A 22,871-nucleotide genomic window follows, 5' to 3' on the forward strand; every position below is an offset into this window, starting at 1 on the left:
TCCAATTCTGAATGAGCACCTTGCAAGGGGGATAATGCTTGCTTGGCAGTTTTCTTCCTTTCAGCACTTTGAATATGTTATGCCACTCCTTTCTGGTCTGTAAATTTTCTGGTAAAAAAATTATGATAGCTGTATGGGTTTTCCCTTAGACATAATATGTTGCTTTTCTCTTGCTACTTTTAAGAGTTTCTCTTTATCCCTAACTTAGACTATTTTAATTATAATGTTCTTGGTGTGTTTTTCTTTGGGTTCATCTTTTTTGGAGCTCTCTTGACTTCCTAGACTTGCATATCTGTTTTCTTCCCTGGATTAGGGAAGTTTCCAGCCATTAGTTCATCAAAGAATTTCTCTGCCATTTTGTCTGTCTTTTCTCTTTATGGACCTCTTTGATACCAGATGCAGTAAGAGGATGCATGTGGCTCCGAATGAAGCAAGGGCTGAACTGACTGGATTGAGTTCATACACCACACAGAATCATGCATGTACATTGTGTTCTGGCTAGAGTGGCCCTAGTAATAGCTTGTGCTTAAAATGGTTGGGGAAGACAGTTGTTCTTTCTTGTTCCTACAAACAGAAGGTCTCATTGTGGTTGCTCCAGGAACTTCTTGTTGAGGGTGGGTCTAATCTGGGATGATGCCTATGTCACATGCCTGGCATTTTCTGCCTTGGGAACTCCATGTAGCTGAGGAGATGCACATGTAACTTGGAAGTGTGAGGGAGTCACTTCCTCATGGAACAAACTTTGATACATAGAGACATGAGCTAGATGGTAAATTCTTCTTTCCTCACCCAGAGAGATAACTGAGAAACGCAGTAGCTTCATGGACATCAGTGAAGAGATGGAGGCACTCTAATTGATGTTGTAAAGCTGTGGCTGGCTTGGTAATGCATTTCCATGTATTTTCTGTTCTTGACTGCCTCTCCCCCTTCTTCCATCATTCTTGTTTCCCTAGGATTGGACTTATCAGTAAAGTCTTAGCACCTAAGTTTTTGCCTCAAACTCTGTTTCCTAGGGAACCCAGGCTAAGAAAATTGATACCATTTATTAAGTGCTTACTGTATACTGGACACTGTTTTATACACTTTACATTATTCATTTTTTATTGTGGCATATATATAGAATATAAAATTTGCAACTTTAACCATTTTAAGTGTATGACACTATAGAAAAATAAAGTAAAACATACAGAGAAGTGCAGAATTCAGAAATGTACAGCTCAGTAAATTTTTGTAAATTGAACACATTTGTTCAAGATACATAACATTACCGACACAAGAGAAGCCCTCCCCTTGTACCTCTGCCAGTCACTATCCTGTCCCAAAGAAAATCATTGTTTTGACTTCTATCATGATTTGTCTGCTTTTAAATCATAGAATAGAAATAACTCTTGTGTCTAGATTCTTTTGCTCAACATCGTGTTGCAAGATTCACTGATGCTGTATGCGGCAGAGTTTGTCTGTTTTCATTGCATATAGAATTCTATTGTAGGATTAGACTTATTTATTCTACTAAAAATAGACACTGGATTGCTTGCAGTCTTCTACATTTCATAATGAAGCAATATTATTTTGTTACAGATTAACTTCCCTTTATTTCTTCTTTAAAGTTGGAGCACTGCTGTGCATATTGATTTAAAAATTTTATGTGGCTACATGGTATTATGTACCATTTTAGCTCAAGATAATTATTTCATTTCAGCATTTTTGTCATAAGCAGAAGGGTCTGGAGTCTGATAGGTTGAGAACACCTTGGGTAGAATCATGATGTTTGCTAAGATTGATTTCATTGTACAGATAAAACCCAACATAAAGAAGCCTTTGCATTACTACGATTTAGTAGTATTTTTAAGAGTTATTATTACATATAGCGGTTTTAGGCACTCTGTGTCGATTGCCTCCCGGCGGGGGAACCTTTACGAACCTGTCCCAGGCACTAAGCCGAGTTGCTTGGGACCCCGACCGGAACCTTGGCGCAGTGACGCAGGTTTCCGGCGGGCTTCTTAGAGCGCTGAACAGCTTTGGACCGAAGAACTGTGAGAGGGCCGGATTCCGGTCCCGAACCTACGATGGAGGGGGACGTGCTGGACACGTTAGAGGCTCTGGGGTGAGTATCCCTGGGTACGCCTTTCCTCCGAAGACGTAAGCTCTCCCTCCTCTTGCCTGCCGCAGCCGCCCCCCACCCCCCACGTGGGCCGCCGCTGCGCTCGGGCAGCTCGGCGCAGGCCTCCTCCCCCGCCGCGCTCCCTCCGGCGCCGACGGAGTTAAGCGGGAGGCGGGAGGCAGGCCCGCTTGGGGAGCCGAGTAGGGCCCGAGAGCTGGGGTGCGCGCCCCCTCTTCCAAACTACATACCTTGAGACTCCACAGCCGGGACCTGCTGCGATGGCGCGGAGAGGCCCGGCGAGTACCAGTCCTGCGGGGTAGCGGGTCTCTACCCCGGGGGTGATATTTTTGTTGACATAGTTGTCGCGTCCGGAAGAGGTGCTTGAACCTGGACTGCTGCAGCGAATTGTTTACCACGGTGTACAACCTGTGGCTTAATTAGGGCTCGGGAACGAATCTGCCCTGCTTCCTAGTCCGGAGAAAGTGTTGTCGTTCAGTGCGAGTCCATTCATTCAACCGTTTGATCCATTCGTTATCAGCATATGAACTCGATGTTGATAATGTATTCATTAGTGCATATTTGTGTACTAGGCAGAGGAAAAGACAGTTTCCAGATTTCTAGTAGTTTACATAGCCGTTGGGGGCTACAAAAACTCCACTGGTATTTACAGTTCAGAGTGGTCAGTGGTATGAGAACTCCTGGGATGATGTTAATACTTTCCAGGTATGGGGATCAATATATCCCAAATTATCTTGTCCTGCGCATGCATTTATTGTCTCTTGAACGTCCCCTCAACCCTACCGAAAGTTAGCTACAGAAAAACAGGTGTCTGGCTTAATAAATAATGGCTGGCTGGGTAGGTAAATGAGAAGTTCCAAAGAAGAGAAGAGAATGCATGGAGGTAAGCATAGGGCCAGGGAGTTGAGCGTCAAAAAAAAAATACATATTAATTAAAGAGATCGGAGCCATCTGCACAATTGTTTGCCCTGCCACAGGCTGGAGTTTCTGTGCCTTTGCAGCACTGGAGTGCAATCTAAAACTGCAACCCCATTTTATATTTTCCTAAAACTGCTCTTGCTTCTCTGTCAACTGTTTCTTTTGGATGGTGATAATACCTGATGGTGATAATATTTGCAGTGACCCAATATTACAAAGCCTTGTGCTTAGCAGATCCTGAATGTTTGTCAAATGAAAGAACAGAGCCAGTGATTATTTAGGGGGCATTTTTACTTATGTGAAATCCCTTGGAAATTTTCACTTAACTTGGTTAAGCAAGTAAACAAAAAGTTGTGCTCCATAACAGAAAGTTAACCAAAACAAGAAGTTAAGATACTAGGCCCGAAACAGTCTGAGTTCCCAAGTACTCCAGATAAGAAGAGTGGGATTCTGAACGTAGTTTATGAAAAAGGGAAAGTCAATGCTTTTTTCCCCCCTTCCTTCATTCCTTGAATTTGTTTATTGAAAAATGAAGCTTGCTAAATCTTGACTTTTATGAAGGAAAGTTTCAGGTTATTCATTATAGAAAGTCAGACAGTTTACACACTTTACCTGGATTAACTGAGGACAAGATTTTGAAATTTGAATTTTCATATAGTGATAATGAAATGTGTATTGTAATTGAACACTTTTAAAATATCCATAAAGATTGTGTATCATGTGTTTTCTATTTTGTGATTAAACATTTAGGATATTAGTGAAGGTATTTCAGTTTGTCAGATAAAACAGGAAATAAAAGGGAAAATCTGTGTGAAAAAACAATTTAGTGATATATAGTATATTTAAAATAGCAATGGAAACAGGGTAGGAATAACCTAGTTTCCTCATTTGTGAAAGCAGTGGATTGGAGCAGATTTCAGAAGTCTCTTGCAGTTCTGACAACATATAACTTTGTAGAATAGTTCTGCTCAACCCTGTTTGTACATCAGAATCATGTACGGAGCTTGTGAAAAAGCATTCCAGTCTGTTATATACCACAAACTGACAAGATCATGCTCTTCAGGAGTGCAGTATAAGCATGCCTATTTTTAAAAAGCTTTACAGCGTAGGTTGAGAACCACTGTTATGGAGAGAAGTTCATTTCAGGTATTTATGGAGCACAACTCTATATTGGACACTATTCTGAGAAGTCACTGGTGAGCAAAATAGACTTGGTCCCTTTCCCTGTGGAGCTTACAATCTAGTGGAGAAACAGAAATGATCACATAAACTGTAGTAAGTGCTTTAAAGGAAAAGAACATGGTGACGTAACATGACCAGGAGGACCTATGTAGTCTTAGGGGTTAGTGATAGATTCCTGAGGAAGGAACATTTGAGTTGATTGGAATTGTGAATGGGAGTTAAATTAGGTGAAGTTGGATGGAAAAGGAGGAAAAAAGGTGTCCTTAAAATGAGAACAAAATGTGGAGACCTTTAAGTGGAAAGGAACTTGCTGCATTAGCAGAACTGGAAGGATACTAATGTGGCTGGAGGGTGGAGAGCAAGGGTGAGTCACGGAAGATGGGATTCAAGAGGTAGGTGAGGATCAGGGCATGTAGTGCCTTTTAGCCTGTGTTGTGGCTTTTGTTCTCTGTTATAATAGCAATGGGACATGATGAACTATTTTAAATAAAAAAGGGAGAGCTTAAATGTCTAGTTTGAAAAGTTACCTCTGTCAGCAAGGTGGAGAATTGTTAGTAGTCTAGACGAGAAGCGATAGTTGCTTACTGGCAGTGAATGTGGAAAGAAGTGCTTAACAGGGCTTAGTTATTGATTGGTTATTAGAGCTGAAGGAGGTGATGGTATCAAAGATTAATTTCTTCAGTAGGTATCTATTGACTCACCAAAATGAAATGATTCACTTTGTAACCTAAATTGGATAGGAAGAAAGTGAAGACAGTAGGGAGTTAGTAAATATAGGGAATGCAGGACCAATGGAGAGGAGGTAGAGATGAGATTAAGGAATAGTTGTAGGTAAGTGGTCAAAAAGGCAAGCTAAAAGGTTAGGTACCGGGTTTGGTCCGGGAGTGACGTGTTTGGATTAGTGATTTGGAGGTGGAGTAGTTGCAGGCAGTGGCAAGGTCTAGGGGTAACTCACATGTAGTGGCAAAGATTGGAAAAGAGGTTGTTCAGGAATTGAGAGCTCAGGGTTTTGGATAAGGGTGTACATACCGGCTCTGAAGAAACTCAATATAGATAGGAATGGGGAGGAAGACTGAGCACATGGAATATTGGTGGGCATCCAAGAGATTGATGGACAAAAACCACAAGAGAAACAGGGTGGCTAATCTCTGAGCTTTGAGCAGGTGATATTTATAAGATAATGGGAGAGTAATATGGGAAGCAAGGAGGATAAAAACCCTGCCAGATGACCTTGAATTTGAGAGAGTAAAATTGCCAAAGCTAGAGGTGGGAGGGTGGTCTTTCTGAGAAGAAATTGATACTACAGGATATTTGTCTATGGATGGAACATAGTGGAAGAGTTTGGGAAGCAAGAAGTTGGGAGCTGGATAGAGGCAAGCCAATAGGATGGGTAAATGACAGAGGGAAAGAAAGGGTCTCATGTTTTATATGTTGGCTGATGGAAATAGAAAACAGTAAATTAGGTTCTCGCCTGTGTCTTTGTGGCGGCCCTGATGGACAGAAGATCTGGATCACCCAGCTTGAAGTAGTGTCGGACCAGCAAATGAGGTTCCAGTGATGGCTCTGGAAGTTGTTCTCAGTGTTTGGAATAAGAGTAGCACTTCCCTAATTAAATAAGAGTATATAGAACAAACTAAGAACATGATAATAATACCTGTCTTATTAGATAGATGTATTGGATATACTTAGGATATTGTGGCAGTTAAATAAAGTTGTATACATAAAGCACACAGCACTGGCCTAGCATAACAGCAGTTTACAAATGATACATGCTATTATAATTATGTTTGCTATTAGATGTTCAGATTTACTAAATGCATTTATTTTTTTCTTATTTTTATTGTTACCTGATTTGATGAGCTTAGGCATTATGGATTATGGGGTTTTTCCCCCTCCTCTAAATTCAATATTTTGGATGATTTAATGAATTTTTGTTGAATTTTATAATTAGCATTTCAGTAAAAGTAACATCACCCAACAATATGAATTAGTTAAATTTATTCACAGTTTATGATTATTTCTTTATGGCATAAATGAAAGCAAGTAGGGGGAAATAATATGTTTACTATTAAATCTCAATGAGAGGCACTGTAGGACATGGAGGAAAGGTAACCCATGCGGGAAATCAGTCTTGATTCAATCAAGGTATGAGAGTACCTGTTCCCCCGTAACTCACCTTCAGTGGGCATAGATTCAGGACCAGAAAGAGTGGTCTAGATCCAGCTATGCCTTTATCTGGCTGCATTACCTGGCTAGGTTATTTGTTGAGTTTTCTTATTAGTGTAGACAGAAGTTTAAGAGTTCACATTGAATGTTTGGGGTTAGATTTGGGTTTTAATCCTAGTGTCATCACTAGTTAATTATCTTTTGACCCTACAAAATTAAGGTAATGCCAACTTCAAAACATTGCTGTAAAAACTAAATGAAAAAAGTAAATATTTTTATTAATATCAATATCTCTATGTGTATATGCCTAGTACTGTGCCCAGCCTGGTACTTAAAGCAGTTATCTTAACATTGTTAATCCTTAATTTCTACCTGCAAAATGGGGAGGATTCAAAAATATTTATCCCTTATGAGATAGGATCAGAGAATTCAGAAAAAAAGAAATGCAAATATCCTATAAACATATGAAAAGTTGTACAGCCTTGATCATAAGACAAATGTAAATTAAAACTATACAGAGACATCAGATGGTCAAAAATCTAAGTGTTCGACAACTTTGGTGAGTTATGGGGAAAAGGTACTCTCATACCTTGATTGTATAAACCCTGTAGGGAAATTTAAAAAGTATCTAGCAAAGTTACATTTCTGTTTACCCATTGACTCAACAATCCCATCTCTAGGAATGTGTCTCAGATATACACTGACAAAAATTTCCCATATTTTTTATAATAGTGAAACACTGCAAACAACCCAAAAGTTCTTCAGTGGGCATAGTGAATAAAATATTGTTAGCCAAGGCAGTGGAGAACTCTACAACTATAGAAATGGTTGAGTAGTACCTCTACTAATCTCTAGTATATGTGAATGTATGTGTGTAAAACAAGGAATAGAACAGTACACAGTAGGCTGCCTTTTATCTAAAAAAGCAGAAGCATATATATATATATGTTTATACTTAAAGACATGGAATGACAACCCAAAACTAATATATATGGCTACTTACAGGGGAGGGAGGAAACAGAGGAGAAGGAACAAGATTAAGATTGCCAGTTAGATTTGTCTGAGTATACCTTGTTTTGTAAATTAACTTTGAAACCATATAAATGTTTTACATAATTATAAAAGCAAAATTAAATAAAAATAATCCAAACAAAAGAAGAGAGATAAACCCCTAAAAATTAAAGGTACAGTATCCATCAACATATTGAGTAACTGGTTTAATCACATGTAAAGGAGTTGTTTTTTTGTACATTCTTACTGTATAATAAAAAAACATAATATATACATCCTTACTGTATAATAAAACAAAATATAATAACAATATATTCTGAAGATAAAAAATAGTTTTTAGTAATTTTATTATTAGTAATAATGCTGGTTTTCCTATTCTGAAACTGTAATTTGTATTTGTTTATATATAAACTAGGATTATGTAAATGTCATTAGAAACCAGAATTTTCATTGTAAGAGAAAATAGATAAAAACCTGAAACAAAATAAGTAAAAACCCTACAATTCTGAATTTGAAGTGGAAATAGAAATGTGAACTCCTGATGTAATTTCTCTTAAAAAGGTATAGGTACAGCTGACTTACCTTTAATGCCAGATTGTGTACTTTAAATACCATTGAAAAGAATTGGGGCTGCTTAGAAAATGGCTGATTGCAGGTTTAGGACAGAAACATCTTGTCTTAGAAAGAAATGAAGGTGTTCAAATAGTACTAGGAGTGAGTCAAATGACTTACTGGGCTTCACTAACCAGAGAAAGGACAGTTTGAGCATCAAAAGAAAAATAACTACAGTGGATTAAAATCCATCAAAATGTTAAAAATTGAAAGTTTTTTTTTTTCTAAAAGCACAGTGGCAGAAAGAACCATAAAAGCAGAAAACTGGTATCCAATTCAGTTATGTAATATAGAGAATGAATGGAAAATTTAAGGTTCTGTTCAGATACTTATACTAGTATTTGAAAGTATAAAATTATATAATAAATGGTTTAGGTTAAAATGATCTCATAGGTCCTTTTCAGCTTTAATTTTTTAAGTCAAAATCTGCATCCATTCTTTTTTTACCATATTATATTCATTATAATATATTCACTAAATATTCTTCTTGTAACTAGTATAAGGTTATTAGAATGCTCTATTTGACTTTGTTTTGAATGTAATATTTATCTTAAAAGTGGTTGATAATTTTACTAAAAAATGGTAAAATACAGGAAAAAATGCCAAATGTTAATTATATAGAACAGAAATTGTCAAACCATTTATGTAACAGACCAGAAAGTAAAAATTTCAGGCTTTGCCGGCTGTCCTGTCTTGTCACAACTACTCAGCTCTGCCATTGCAGTGTGAAAGCAGTCAGACAGACCGTCTGTAAGTGGATATAGTTACTGGCTCTGTTACACAACAACTTAACAGAGAGTATTAGGTGATTGATTTATTTAACTTTTTATGTCTTTCTTTTTAGATATAAGGGTCCACTGTTAGAAGAACAAGCCCTTGTGAAGGCAGCAGAGGGTGGACTATCTTCACCTGAATTTTCAGAGCTCTGTGTTTGGTTAGGCTCTCAAATAAAATCATTGTGCAACTTGGAAGAAAGTATCACTTCAGCTGGTATTACCGTTGTGTTTTATTTACGTTTCTGTTTAATAATGAAATGGTAGCCTATGGCTTATAGTTTTATCTACAATGTACCCACTGTAAAAAGAAAAATCATTAATCTTAGGGAGAACTTTAATATGTGATATTAAATATCTTTGGATTAAATTTTATATTAATCCAAATTGATTCTTAAATCTATGTACCAATTACCATGTTTCTCAACTGTCTAAACTTTAGTATTAATCTTTAGAAAAGTAGGGTCTAAATTTGGCTATTTAAAAAGTTTAATTTTTGAATACTGCTTCTTTTGAATGAAGGATTAGTTGTTTGTAAGTCCATGTAATACCTAATTTAAATTGTATTACCATGTTTGTAACTCAGGATATGGGTTCACATAGGAGTACTTTTATAAATACTCCTGCATTGGCTCATAATATGTTTATTAATTCGTTACTGTCTTGGTAACTGGAGGCCTTATGACTATTTGATTGGTAGAATTTCATACTATAATAAAAAGAAAAATAAAAAAAATATTGAGTATTTGATAGAGAACAAAGTAACCTTACCCTCTGAAGCTATCCTTACTTTTAAATTGCTTGTTTCTTTGCCAAACCTAATAGAATTCACTTGGAGAAAAGTAAAATAAGCTGAATTCAAAATATATGACATAAATTTCTGCATAATTAGGTTATGAAAGAAAGATAAACAATGAGGCTTAGATGATTGCATTTATTGTCTGAATCCACAGAAGTACTATAGAAATGGATTATTTGCTCTAAAGCCAATTAATAGTTATAGCCATAATATGCTTCCAATATTTCATTTACTAACATAAAACATTTTCAGTTTATCTGCTTATATGAAAAGTCCATTGGAAAAATCTTCAGGGATTTATCTCATGATTAGATACTCATGTTCTTGATTTAAGTATTGCTTTTTATATCTAGAAATTATTTGGTTACCTTTATCTAAACTTGGTGTCACACATAAGAATTTAATGTCAAAGTGAAAATTTAGAATTGAGTGTAAAATTGAAGTCAATTAGTAGTAGATGTTATCATATGAGTATATGGTAAATATTCACTAAATGTTTTATGATTTTCCTTTTTTAAAGGGAGAGATGATCTAGAAAGCTTCCAGCTTGAGATAAGTGGTTTTTTGAAAGAAATGGCATGTCCATATTCTGTACTCATATCAGGAGATATTAAAGACCGCTTAAAAAAGAAGGATGACTGTTTGCAGCTTTTATGTAAGTTGTCTTTCTTTGAACATTTTAAGTGCATGTGTGTTATTTTCAAGTTAAGATTTATGAAATTTCATTAATGAAGCACTAGACATTTTGTATATTGAGAAGGTTTTAATATTTGAAAATATGAAGCTGACCTAGAGGTATTTTTATAAATCATAATGTACTCTCTAAGATTTCTAACACTATAATCTATTTAGCCAGTATAGAATGCCTTGTGTTTGTATTTATATATTTAGTCATTTTCCCTTTACTAGTTCATTTCTCAGTGTTTATGGCTAAGTGACTAAAGTTGGTGATCTCCAAAGTCCTATGTATTCTTTTTTATTTTTATTGAGGTATCATTGATATACAATCTTATGAAAGTTTCACATGAGCAACATTGTGATTACTACATTCACCCATACTATCAAGTCCCCCAACCAACCCCATTGTGTCACTGCCCATCAGCATAGTAAGTTGCCACAGAGTCACTACTTGTCTTCTCTGTGCTTCACAGTCTTCCCAGTAACCCAACCCCACACCATGTGTGCCAATCATAATACCTCTGAATCCCCTTTTCCCTCCGTCCCCATCCACCCTCCTCCACCCATCCCCTTTGGTAACCTTTAGTCCCTTGGAGTCCATAAGTCTGCTGCTGTTTTGGTCCTTCAGTTTTGCTTCATTGTTATACTCCACAGGTGAGGGAAATCATTTGGTACTTGTCTCTCTCCACCTGGCTTATTTCACTGAGCATAATACCCTCTAGCTCCATCTGTGTTGTTGGAAATGGTAGGATTTTTTTCTTCTTATGGCTGAATAATATTCCATTGTGTATATGTTCCACATCTTCTTTATCCATTCATCTACAGATGGACACTTAGGTTGCTTCCATATCTTGGCTATTGTAAATAGTGCTGCATTAAACATAGGGGTACATATGTCTTTTTGAATCCTGTTTTGTCTGTGATCATATGTCTGTGATCCTGTTTTCTTAGGGTAAATTCCCAGGAGTGGAATTCCTGGGTCAAATGGTATTTCTATTTTTAGTTTTTTCAGGAACCTCCATACTGCTCTCCACAATGGTTGAACTAATTTACATTCCCACGGGAAGTGTAGGAGGGTTCCCCTTTCTCCACATCCTCACCAGCTTTTGTTGTTCCTTGTCTTTTTAATGTTGGCCATCTTAAGTGGTGTGAGGTGATACCTCCTTGTGGTTTTATTTTGCATTTTCCTGATAATTAGTGAAGTGGAGCATGTTTTCACGTGCCTGTTGGCCATCTGAATTTCTTCTTTGGAGGAGTGTCTGTTCAGATCCCCAACCCAATCAGATTATTTGCTTTTTGGGTGTTGAAGCATATGAGTTCTTTATATATTTTGGATGTTAATCCCTTATCAGATATGTCATTTATGAATATATTCTCCCATACTGTAAGGTGCCTTTTTGTTCTACTGATGGTGTCCTTTGCTGTGCAGAAGCTTTTTAGCTTGATGTAGTCCCATTTATTCATTTCTGCTTTTGTTTCTCTTGCCCGAGGAGATGTGTTCATGAAAAAGTTGATCATGTTTATATTCAAGAGATTTTTGCCTATGTTGTCTTCTAAGAGTTTTATGGTTTCATGACTTACATTCAGGTCTTTGATCCATTTTGAGTTTACTTTTGTGTGTGGAGTTAGACAGTAATCCAGTTTCATTCTCTTACATGTAGCTGTCTAGTTTTGCTACTACCAGTTGAAGAGGCTGTCATTTCCTCATTGTACATCCATGGCTCCTTTATCGTATATTAATTGGCCGTATATATGGGAGTTTATATCTGGGCTCTCTATTCTGATCTGATCTATGGGTCTGTTCTTGTGCCAGTACCAAATTGTTTTGATTTCTGTGACTTTGTAGTAGAGCTTGAAGTTGGGGAGTGTAATCCCCCCAGCTTTGTTCTTCCTTCTCAGGATTGCTTTGGCTATTTGTGGTTCCATATGAATTTTGAACTATTTGTTCTAGTTCATTGAAGAATGTTGTTGGTATTTTAATAGGGATTGCATTGAATCTGTAGATTGTTTTAGGCAGGATGGCCATTTTGCAAAGTCCTATGTGTTCTTAAAACTCTCTGAAACTGGGTTGCTAAGCAGATTATTAGATCTTGTTTTTAATGAGAGCCTTTGATAGTTGGTTCAAAAATATGTATTAATCACCTGTTATATTAGAAACTGCTCCAGGCACTAGTGTTAGATGAGTTAAAAAAAAATTGTGCCCTTGGGCCATTTGAATTCTAGTGAGTGCCTCAGTGAATCTGGATTATAGCTTACCCTATTATCTAAACAATTACCATAAATAATAGATCTGTTTATTTGTATTGAGTCCCTTCAAAAATTTTTAAATTCAGTATTATATCTTGGTACTTTTAAAGTTCTACAAACAATGACCACTCGAAAGAATTTTCTAACATCTGTTATTAAAGATTTCTATTATTTTAGGTTGTGCCATTCATAAAAAAAATCCACGTGATATATTTCTTCTAGGTTCTAGTGTTAGTGACATTTGTTACAGCAGAAATTGTATGTATGTGTTTAACTAGTGGTGGTGATAGAAATGTTGACATTTGAATTACCTTGTGTGTGCTGGGGGGATAAGAATTATGTGCTCACTACCCCCCCATTTCTTACGTTGTTTCCCATCTTCCATTCAGTGTGTTGAGTCACTGATTTAATTAATAAACCATTGTTCTTAGTGGGAGGTTACAGTAACCCTTAGGTATATTGGAACAGAAAGAAGCTAAGAAGCACTGGCCTAGAGAAACTTATGAACTCTCTGTGTCAGTCAATGAGAACTATGTAATTCATCATGTTTCCCTTTCTGCCTCGGCTGCTAAGAAGCTCAGCAATAATAGTAATACAGGTTTCTGATACAAGTAAAAGTAAAGAGATTTAAAGGAAGTTGGTATAGTTTGTTCTGATTATGAAAATACATGCTCAGGTGGGGGGGCAAAAATGGGGAGTTAGTGTTAAGTGGATGGAGTTTCGTTTGGGGAAGATGAAAAAGTTCTGAATGTGAATGGTGAAGGTTATACAACAGTGTAAATGTACTTAAAGCTGCTATACACTTAAAATGATTAGAATGGTAAATTTTATGTTATATGTCAAAAATTATATGCTTCTTAGAGAAATTTTACAAAGTAGATAAAATTGTAAAGAAGAAATTCTTTTATAATCTCATTCCACAGAAAAGATCATAAATAACCTTTTGGTCTATTTCCTTTCCCGTCTCATTTAAATAAGATGGAGATCTTGTTACTTAGGCAATTTCTCTTTCTCCTCTTTGTTTAATGCATTGTGAGCATTTCCCTATCACTTAATTTTTTCGAAAAAATAATTTATATTGGCTACACAATGTTCTATGCTATGGAAATAACATTTTTACTTAATAGATTTCAAATTTGGAGGTATTTGAATTCTTTTTAAGTTATTTTAATTATAATATTGTATAATTTATATAACAATTATATGCAATTTAATTATATTAATTATTTTAAATTAATTTCTTTGTTTATACTTTTGGTTACTTATACTTAAAGATTATGAACATTTAAAAAAAAATTTCTAGATAAATATTGTCATATTTTGGTCCAGAAAGGTTGTACCAGTTGACAATCTTACCAGCATCTATTCCATCTTATCTTTAGTTCAGCTGTCTTTAAAACAGTCTGTAATAAAGTTCTTCATATTTTCCTTTGAAGTGTTTGCAACATGTATGAAATAAAAAGGGCCAAATTCCTTACTATGTGGACACTTTCTATCTCTCAAGAAGAAAAGATTCAAAACTCACTGGAAATGTATGAAGTACATAAGACATGAACAAATATTCTACAGAAAAGAGTTTTTTAAAAATGCTTCTAATCATGAAAGGATACACAGTATCCTTCAAAATTTGAGTTAAAAAAATAAAATGAGAAGATATTTTTCACTTATCAAGTGAGCAAATAAAAAAAAAGTCGTAAGTGTGGGAAAATAAGCATTCTCATATACTGTAGGGAATAGAGTGTGGTGGGAAAATAACTGGTACCCTTTAGAAGGGCAAATATTCAGTATCACAATTAAAACACTACCTTTTGACTTGGGAATTCCATACCTAGGAATACATATTTATTTCCCTACAAAGACATATGAAAAGAATGTTCACTATGACATTGTTGGTAGAGTTAAAAAGAAGTGGTATATCTTTTCAGTGATACTACTAAATATCAAATAGAATGAAAATAGATCAAAAGTGCTGATACAGAATGATTTCTAAGATGTACTGGTAAACAAAATATACAGAGCATGTATAGTATGCTCCTGTTTGTTTAAAAGAAAAGTATGTAGTGGATGGAGCTAAAGAGTATTATGCTCAGTGAAATAAGCCAGGCAGAGAGAGGCAAGTACCAAATGATTTCACTCATGTGTGGAGCATAAGAACAAAGCAAAAACTGAAGGAACAAAATAGCATCAGACTCACAGAACCCAAGAATGGACTAACAGTTACCAAAGGGAAAGGGACTGAGGGGGAGGTGGGTGGGAAGGGAGGGAGAAGGGGAATAAGGAGCATTATGATTAGCACATAATGTGTGTGGGGGGGCATGGGGAAGGCAGTATATAGCACAGAGAAGTCAAGTAGTGATTCTGTAGCATCTTACTATGCTGATGGACAGTGACTGTAATGGGGTATGTGGTAGGGTAGGGACTTGATAATGGAGAGAGCCTAGTAACCACAATGTTGCTCATGTGATTTTATATTGGTGATACCAAAAAAGTAAAAAATAAAAATAAAAAGATGAGCAATAACAAGTAGTGGGAGGAACTGGAAAAAGGGAACACTTGTGCACTATCAGTGGAAATGTAAATTGATGCAGCCACCAAGACAACAGTATGGAGTTTCCTCAAAAATTAAGAATAGAACCACATGATCCAGCAATTCCACTTCTGGGTATTCATCCAAGGAAAATGAAAACACTGACTAAAAAGATATTGGTCCTCCTGTGTTCACTGCAGCATTCTTTACAATAGCTGAAATATGGAAACTGCCTATCAATGGTTGAAGGATAAAGAAAAGGTGTATATACAAAAAGACTGAGCTCATAGTTACAGAGACTTAGACTGGTGGTTGCCAGAGGCAGGAGGCAGGGGGTGGCAAGGATATCAAAAGGCACAAATTTTAAGTTGTAAAATAAATAAGTACTGGAGATGTAATGTACAGCATTGTGACTATAGTTAAAATTACTGTATTGTATATTTGAAAGTCTTTAAGAAACTAAATCTTAGAAGTTCTCATCACAAGAAAAAAATTTTGCAACTATGTATAGTTATGGATGTTAACTAGACTTATTGTGATAATTTTACAATATATATCAAATCATTATGTTGTACATCTGAAACTAATATATGTCAGTTATACCTCAGAAATAATAAAACAGACAAATTGTTATAAGAAAAATAAAGAAAAATATGTAGAGGTAGCTATGCATGCTAAATATATCTACACTTATGTGCCTAAAGAAATACCCAAGAAACTAATAATGGTTATTGCCTCTGGGAAGGGGAAATCTGAGGATCTTGGTGGTAAGAAGACTTTTCACTATATAGCTTACTATCTACATGGTTTAGCATTTTAAATAATAGATTGAACTCTCATTTATGCTATTACATAGAACATGTTTTCATAGAACAAAACCTTCAACTTTGGTTCTGTCTAAAATACAAATTCTTGAACCTAATGATCTGTTTTAATTAAGTTTTGAGATCAGGGACCCTGGCTTTGACATCAAAAACAAAGTTTGATACATATTGGTCTTAATTTTTTGTGGGCTCTTTAGACTGTCGTGTGTAAATTGCATGGAAAAGTCTTTAAAATCAGTGGCTTTCAATCCTGCCTGCTCATGAGAATCACCTTGGGTTTAAACCAAACTACACAAATGCCTAGCCTCTACTCAGATCTGGTTCCGAATCTTTGAGGGTGGCATCGTTGTACCTGTATAGGCAGACCTTGGAGATACTGTGGGTTCAGTACGAACCACTGCAATAAAGTGAATATCATGATAAAGCTGAGTCAAAGGAATTTTTTTGGTTTCTCACTGCATATAAAAGTTACGTTTATACTATACTGCAGTCTATAAGTGCAAAACCTCTGCTAGCTTCCAGATTTTTCTGCAGCTTCGTCATCTTTCTCTCAAGCCTGGATAGTATCGAAGAAAGTTAGGGCCTTGCTGTGGACTAGGTTTTGGCTTAAGGCGATGTTGTAGCTTGATCTTCTGTTCAGACCACTAAAACTTTTTCCATATCAGCAGTAAGGCTGTTCTGCTTCCTACTCATACACTGGGGTAGCCCATATAATTTCCGTCAAGAACTTTTCCTTTGCATTCACAACTTTTCTGACTGGCACAAGAGGCCTAACTTTCAGCTTATTTTGGCTTTTGATGTGCCTTCCTCACTGAGCTTAATCATTTCTAACTTTTGAGTTCAAGTGGGAAACATGAGACTTACTTTTCACTTGAACACTTAGAAGCCATTGTGGAATTATTAATTAGCCTAATTTAAATATTGTTGTGTCTCTTGTAATAGGGAGGCCAGAGAAGAGGGAGAGAAATGGGGTAACAGCTGGTTGGTGGAGCAGTCAGAACAAACACAACATTTATCAATTAAGTTTATGCTGTCTTATATGGCATGGTTTGTGGCACTCCAAAACAATTACAGTAGTAATATCAAAGATCAGGGATCACAGATCTCCATTACAAATATAATAATAATGAAAAAGTGAAATATTGCGAGAATTACCGAACTGTCACAGAGACATGAAGTGAGCAAATGCTTTTGGGAAAATGTGCCAATAGACTTGCTCGTGGGTTGCCACAAACTTCCAATTTGTTAAAAACACAGTGTCCGTGAAACACAATAAAACAAGGTAAGCCTGTTTTGCCAGGGTGTCATCTTTGATGAATTACTTAATCACCACCTGCATCTGTTCCTTCCTGAGTCACAAGGAGGCTGTGTAGCATGTAAAAACAAAATTGGATTTTTATGGGTTGGGGGGAAGGCAGAAAACTACCATATTGAGGATTAGATTTCTGGTTCTCTTACACAGAATGGAGGCAAAATAGTTGCTTCTCCAGCCTGTTGGAGTCAAGCCTGGGTTGGGAATAGCTATAAGGAAGCATCCTTACCACGCCACCAAATGACCGTCACAGTAACTTGAGTGCACACAGGGCACTTGCTCAAGGCTGGTGGTTTTTCTGCTTTTATCACCTTTGCATGTCTCACCACATAGCCAGCAGCCTTGGCCACCCCCTTACCATCAAGTTTTTGGGCTCCCTATCCATATATGTTGTGATTGTGATGAAATACTTGTGAGACAACAATCTTGGTGCCATTTTATAGACATTTCCCATGTGAACAACATATCATATTTGTTAATTAACCCAATGCCCAGAGGCCCAAAGTGTTAGTATCTCTGAGCCTGCAAGGCTGTAAGTTTATAACAAGGCTAAACACATCCCTTTGGCCACAATAGTATTAGAGCTTCTCTTTTACTTTGCATTTCACTATTTTGGACTCCACTAATTTGAAATAATGGGTTGCAGCTGGGATACTTGCCTGCGCCAAAATTTAACTTTGAGTTATTTATGGGGGAAAAAAGCATCTGTGGAATTAAAATGATTGATGTAGGTAAGATCTACAGGAGAACATTTAAACGATATGAAGATAAAACATTTTCATGTGCGTACAACCAAGTGGAAATCACTCCACTTTTCCCCGCTCCCCAAAGATGTCCATGTCCAAATCCCTGGATCCTGTGAAGATGTTACATTATGTGGCAAAAGGGACTTGGCAGATGTATCTAGGGTTGGTCCTTGTGATAGGGAGATTATCCTGCATTATCAGGACTCTCTCAACCTAATTACAAAATTACTTAGAAGTGGAGAATTTTCTTCAGGTGGAGTCAGAGAAATGAGTTACAGGAGGAACTTGGAGAGATTTGGAGCATGGAAGGGCCTTGACCTGCTGTCTCTAGGAGGAGGTTCGTGGAAAGCACAAGAGGGATGGCAGACACCCTCGATCAGCACAACCCGCCCCCCAGCCGACAGCCAGCAAGGAAATGGAGACTTCAGTCAAGGACCTCAATTTGACCAACAACCTGAATCAGTTTGAGAACAGGTTCATCAAAGCAAACACGTGCCTGGAACTTCCAGAAAGGAACATGGCCCTGCTGACCTTTAGTTGGCCTCCTCAACTAACCCCACTGAGCCACATGGCACCCAGACTTCTGACCTGTAGAACTGTGAGATCATAAATGCTTGTTGTTTGAAGCCACTACATTTGTGGTAGCTTTTAACAGCAGCAATAGAAAATTAATACAATCGGCATGTTAGTAAAAAAATTTTAATTGCTAATACGGCCAGGAACTGACGGCCCAATTATCAGAATGGCCAGAAGTCCAATTCAGTGTGTCTTGCTGGAATATCAGCCTCAGATAAAGAGCTGAAAACAGTGATAAATTACTCTTAGGTCTTCATGACAACAGATCTCTAAAAGGGTCTCTCCTAGGCGCCATTCTGTAAGCTCACGCTCTGTTCATGGCATGTCTTTGAAAGTAATAAAAGGGATATTCCTTAAAAAAAAAAACAAACAACAAGGTATGCCTGTACTTTTTTTTTTCTTTTCAAAAAAATCCTTTTTTAAATTTTTTTTATTTTGGTATCATTAATCTACAATTACAGAAGGAACATTATGTTTACTAGGCTCTCCCTTTCACCAAGTCCCCCCCACATACCCCTTCACAGTCACTGTCCATCTGCTTAGTAAGATGCTGTAAAATCACTACTTGTCTTCTCTGTGGTGCGCAGCCCTCCCCATGTCCCCCACACACTATACATGCTAATCGTAATGCCCTCTTTCTTTTTCCCTGCCCTTATCCCTCCCTTCCCACCCATCGTCTCCAGTCCCTTTCCCTTTGGTAACTATTAGTCCATTCTTGGGTTCTGTGATTCTGCTGCTGTTTTGTTCCTTCAGTTTTCCTTTGTTCTTATACTCCACATATGAGTGAAATCATTTGGTACTTGTCCTTCTCCACCTGGCTTATTTCACTGAGCATAATACCCTCTAGCTCCATCCATGTTGTTGCGAATGGTAGGATCTGTTTTTTTCTTATGGCTGTGTAATATTCCATTGTGTATATGTACCACATCTTCTTTATCCATTCATCTACTGATGGACATTTAGGTTGCTTCCATACCTTGGCTACTGTAAATAGTGCAGCGATAAACATAGGGGTGCATCTGTCTTTTTCAAACTGGAGTGCTGCATTCTTAGGGTAAATTCCTAGGAGTGGAATTCCTGGGTCAAATGGTATTTCTATTTTGAGCATTCTGAGGAACCTTCATACTGCTTTCCACAATGGTTGAACTAGTTTACATTCCCACCAGCAGTATAGGAGGGTTCCCCTTTCTCCACAACCTCGCCAACATTTGTTGTTTGTCTTTTCGATGATGGCGATCCTTACTGGTGTGAGGTGATATCTCATTGTGGTTTTAATTTGCATTTCCCTGATGATTAGTGGTGTGGAGCATCTTTTCATGTGCCTGTTGGTATGCCTGTACTTTTAAACAGTTTCTCAGATGAAGATGAAACTACTGAATTGTGTGTGTGTGTGTATAGCTTTAACAAAAAAAAACAAAACCCAGTATTTTAACTATTGTAATAAACGTTAATTTAAAACAAGACTGTAACCATCTAAGATTTTTGAGTAATTTTCTTGAATGGCTATTGGAAGGATTAATTAAAATGACAGTAAAGGGACTTGTGAACAAGGGGTGGTCCATCCTGAAGGCAAATAGTCAGATTGCTCTGTCTGATTATATATCTTTTTTTTCCTGGTTTGAGCATCCTGTACATATGAGAGAGACAATATTTTATCAGTCTTACTCATTCTTATACATTCTTGAATAGTTCATTACTGGTGGGTCTCTCTTACTGGATTTTAAAATTTTTATAGGAAAGGTATTCTTTTTTTTTTTTCTAGTTTCCCCCTGCCTGTTTGTTTTTTTTCTTGTGTGTGTGTGTGTGATAAGAATACTTACATAAAATCTACCCTCTTATCAAATTTGTAAGTATAAAATACAGAATTGTTAACTATGGGCACTAGGACTTATTCATCTTATATAACTGACCAGTATATCAAACTGTGCTTATGAGTACTATGCCAAGGTCCCTCTGCTTTCAAAACTTCATTAAAATAGATGACCAATTTTTCAGAAAATTTTATTTAACTAGTATCTTCCAGTTTTCTCTCTTTCCCATCCCCTGGCAACCACCAGTCTTCTCTCTGCTTTATGAGTTTTACTTTTTTTAGATTCCTTATGAAAGTGATATTACATAGTATATCACTTCTGTGTCTGGTTTATTTCATTGTGCACAGTATTCTCCAGGTTCATGCATATTGTCACAAATTGCTGGGTTTCCTTTTTTTAAAGCTAAATACTACTCCATTGTGTGTATAAACTGCATTTTCCTTAATCATTCGTCTGTTGAAGGACACAGGTTGTTCCCATATCTTGGCTATTGACAGTATTGCAGTGAATATGTCAGTACAGATCTCTTCAAAATCCTGGTTTCAGTTCCTTTGCGTGTATACTCAGAAGAGGGATTTTTTTTTTAAGGAGTTCTTCTTCATTTTAACATTATTTGTTTTTTCCCTTTTGTTTTATTATAGTATTTTTAAGTACAGAGCTTCAAGCTTTACAGATATTACAGAACAAGAAATGTAAAAATTCTCAATTAGATAAAAACAGTGAAATTTATCAGGAAGTTGAAGCTCTCTGTGATACTCTTGGTATATCCAAGTCAACAACTTCTGACATTCCACTTATGCTAAACCAAGTGGAATCAAAGGTAATGTATTCATTTCATTTTTTATTTCCAAAAAATTCGACTAAATCCTGACATGTAAATCTCATAAAAATAATAATATTTCCTTTACTTAGAAGATATTCCATTTCAAGAGAAGTTTGTTTTCATGTAAAACTAAATTTTGGATTTTGAGTTAACATGCATGTGACCTAATTTGTTTATAACTAATATTTAGGAATCAGAGCTTAATGAGTGAGTGCCCTTAGGGTTTGATGTCATAGAAATCACTTTGCAAATTTAAGGATCCCTTTCCTAAACAAGGTTGTAGTGCAGTATAATGAAAAAGGTAGAGTTATATTTCAAAGACAAATTAAAATGTTTTTAAATGGATATTAATAGATTGCAATGAGGTTGTTTTTGGCAGTGAGAAAGCACAATTTTGGGTGGGTAAGTGTTTAGTGTTTGTTTATAGTGAATGAATGAATGATTACCCTGATGGAGTAGTTAGAAATAGCCAAAAACTATGTACTTCAGGCTTTTTGAAATTTTCTTTATAAAATAGAAGAATTCTTTCAAATAAATTTTTTAAAAATTAAAAGAAAGAAAAGAAATTCATACATAGAATAAGTCTGTAAATTCCAGCTAAAAAAAGTTCCTGAGTTAACAAGTTACTCTTCAGGAGTTTTATTTTCTTTTTTTCCTCTGGATTAAGAATGATCTAGGGCTGGCTAAAATGTCTGCAATTATTTCAAGTGGAGACAGATTTCTGGGCTTTTTCTAGTCTTCCAGGGCTTCCACGTACTGATTCCAAAGAGGGTTTTCCTATTTTATGGGTTTCAATTAGTATTAACAACATTCCTAAACCTCTTTTCCCTCCTTGAAGCAGACTATAATGCCCATGTTCAAATGCTGGCAGACTAATTGTAAGGTAGTTGTTGACCATGGCCATCATGGATAGATATTTACCTAAAAGAACTTCCTTCTCCATTTAGTTCCTATCAAAAGCAAAAATTTCTTTACTTTCTTCTATGTGTGGTATGTTTCAAATACACTTTGTCCCCCTTGGGGAAGAAAATTATCATTATTTTCTAACTTGAAGCTGTTCAAATATGAATCTAAAATAGTTACAGTAATATTAACAGCAAACATATAAAGCATTTACTGTTCTAAATGTATATATATTTAATAACTCATTTAATTCTCACATCATCTATAGTGAGGTATAGGAGCTATTATTTTCTTAATGGCCATATGAGGAAACTGAGGTGCTGAAAGATTTAATAAATTAGACAAGCAAGATTCTAAGTAGTAATGATAGATCTGAGGGTTGAACCCAGGCAGTCAACCTCTGGAGTGTATGCTTTATCTCCCTCTCTATCACAAGTAACTCAGACTTATAAAAACTGTTATCTCATAGTGAAATCTTGGTAATGTAGCTGAATTATTACATGTAAGAATCTACAAGTGTGCATTCAGAATCCCTCTTGAGTGAGGAGTTAAAACTAAAACTTTGAGTAACATATGAAATACCAACCAAACTTGGAAGTATCTATAGAAATTGAGGAATCTCCAGAAATGGTATATTTTAAGAAAATAAGTTAATTATAATATGTAAGAAATGTATTTAGTTGTATCATTGTTGTAGAGGAAGATTTGTTGTGAAGCAAACCCTAAGCTTTGGGGCCCCTTATTTTCATAAGTTCCTTCCTAAGCTAATTTTTAAAAAACAGCTTTCTTAAAATATAATTTATGTGCCAAAAAATTCACCCATTTTAAGTATACAATTCAGTGA

The 22,871-nt window shown here is 36.2% G+C and overlaps 1 protein-coding gene across 3 annotated transcripts in view; it reads left to right on the top strand.

Moving 5' to 3' along the window:
- Positions 1–1,966: 1,966 nt before the first annotated feature.
- The window catches only part of FAM98B (family with sequence similarity 98 member B), a 41,247-nt gene continuing 20,342 nt past the window's right edge, over positions 1,967–22,871 (top strand). Inside the window, exons 1-4 of one of the 3 annotated variants that reach the window (XM_017660206.3) lie at positions 1,967–2,104; positions 8,853–8,998; positions 10,101–10,235; positions 20,943–21,121. In XM_017660206.3, coding sequence (XP_017515695.2) covers positions 2,067–2,104; positions 8,853–8,998; positions 10,101–10,235; positions 20,943–21,121 — 498 coding nt within the window. In that variant the 5' untranslated portion in view covers positions 1,967–2,066. Of the gene's footprint in view, positions 2,105–2,346; positions 2,479–2,553; positions 2,825–8,852; positions 8,999–10,100; positions 10,236–20,942; positions 21,122–22,871 lie in introns of those variants that run through there. The other 2 variants (XM_073211604.1, XM_073211602.1) reach the window with 2 other exon arrangements.

Source organism: Manis javanica, chromosome 8 (assembly GCF_040802235.1).
Source record: "Manis javanica isolate MJ-LG chromosome 8, MJ_LKY, whole genome shotgun sequence".
NCBI classification, from domain to species: Eukaryota; Metazoa; Chordata; class Mammalia; order Pholidota; family Manidae; genus Manis; species Manis javanica.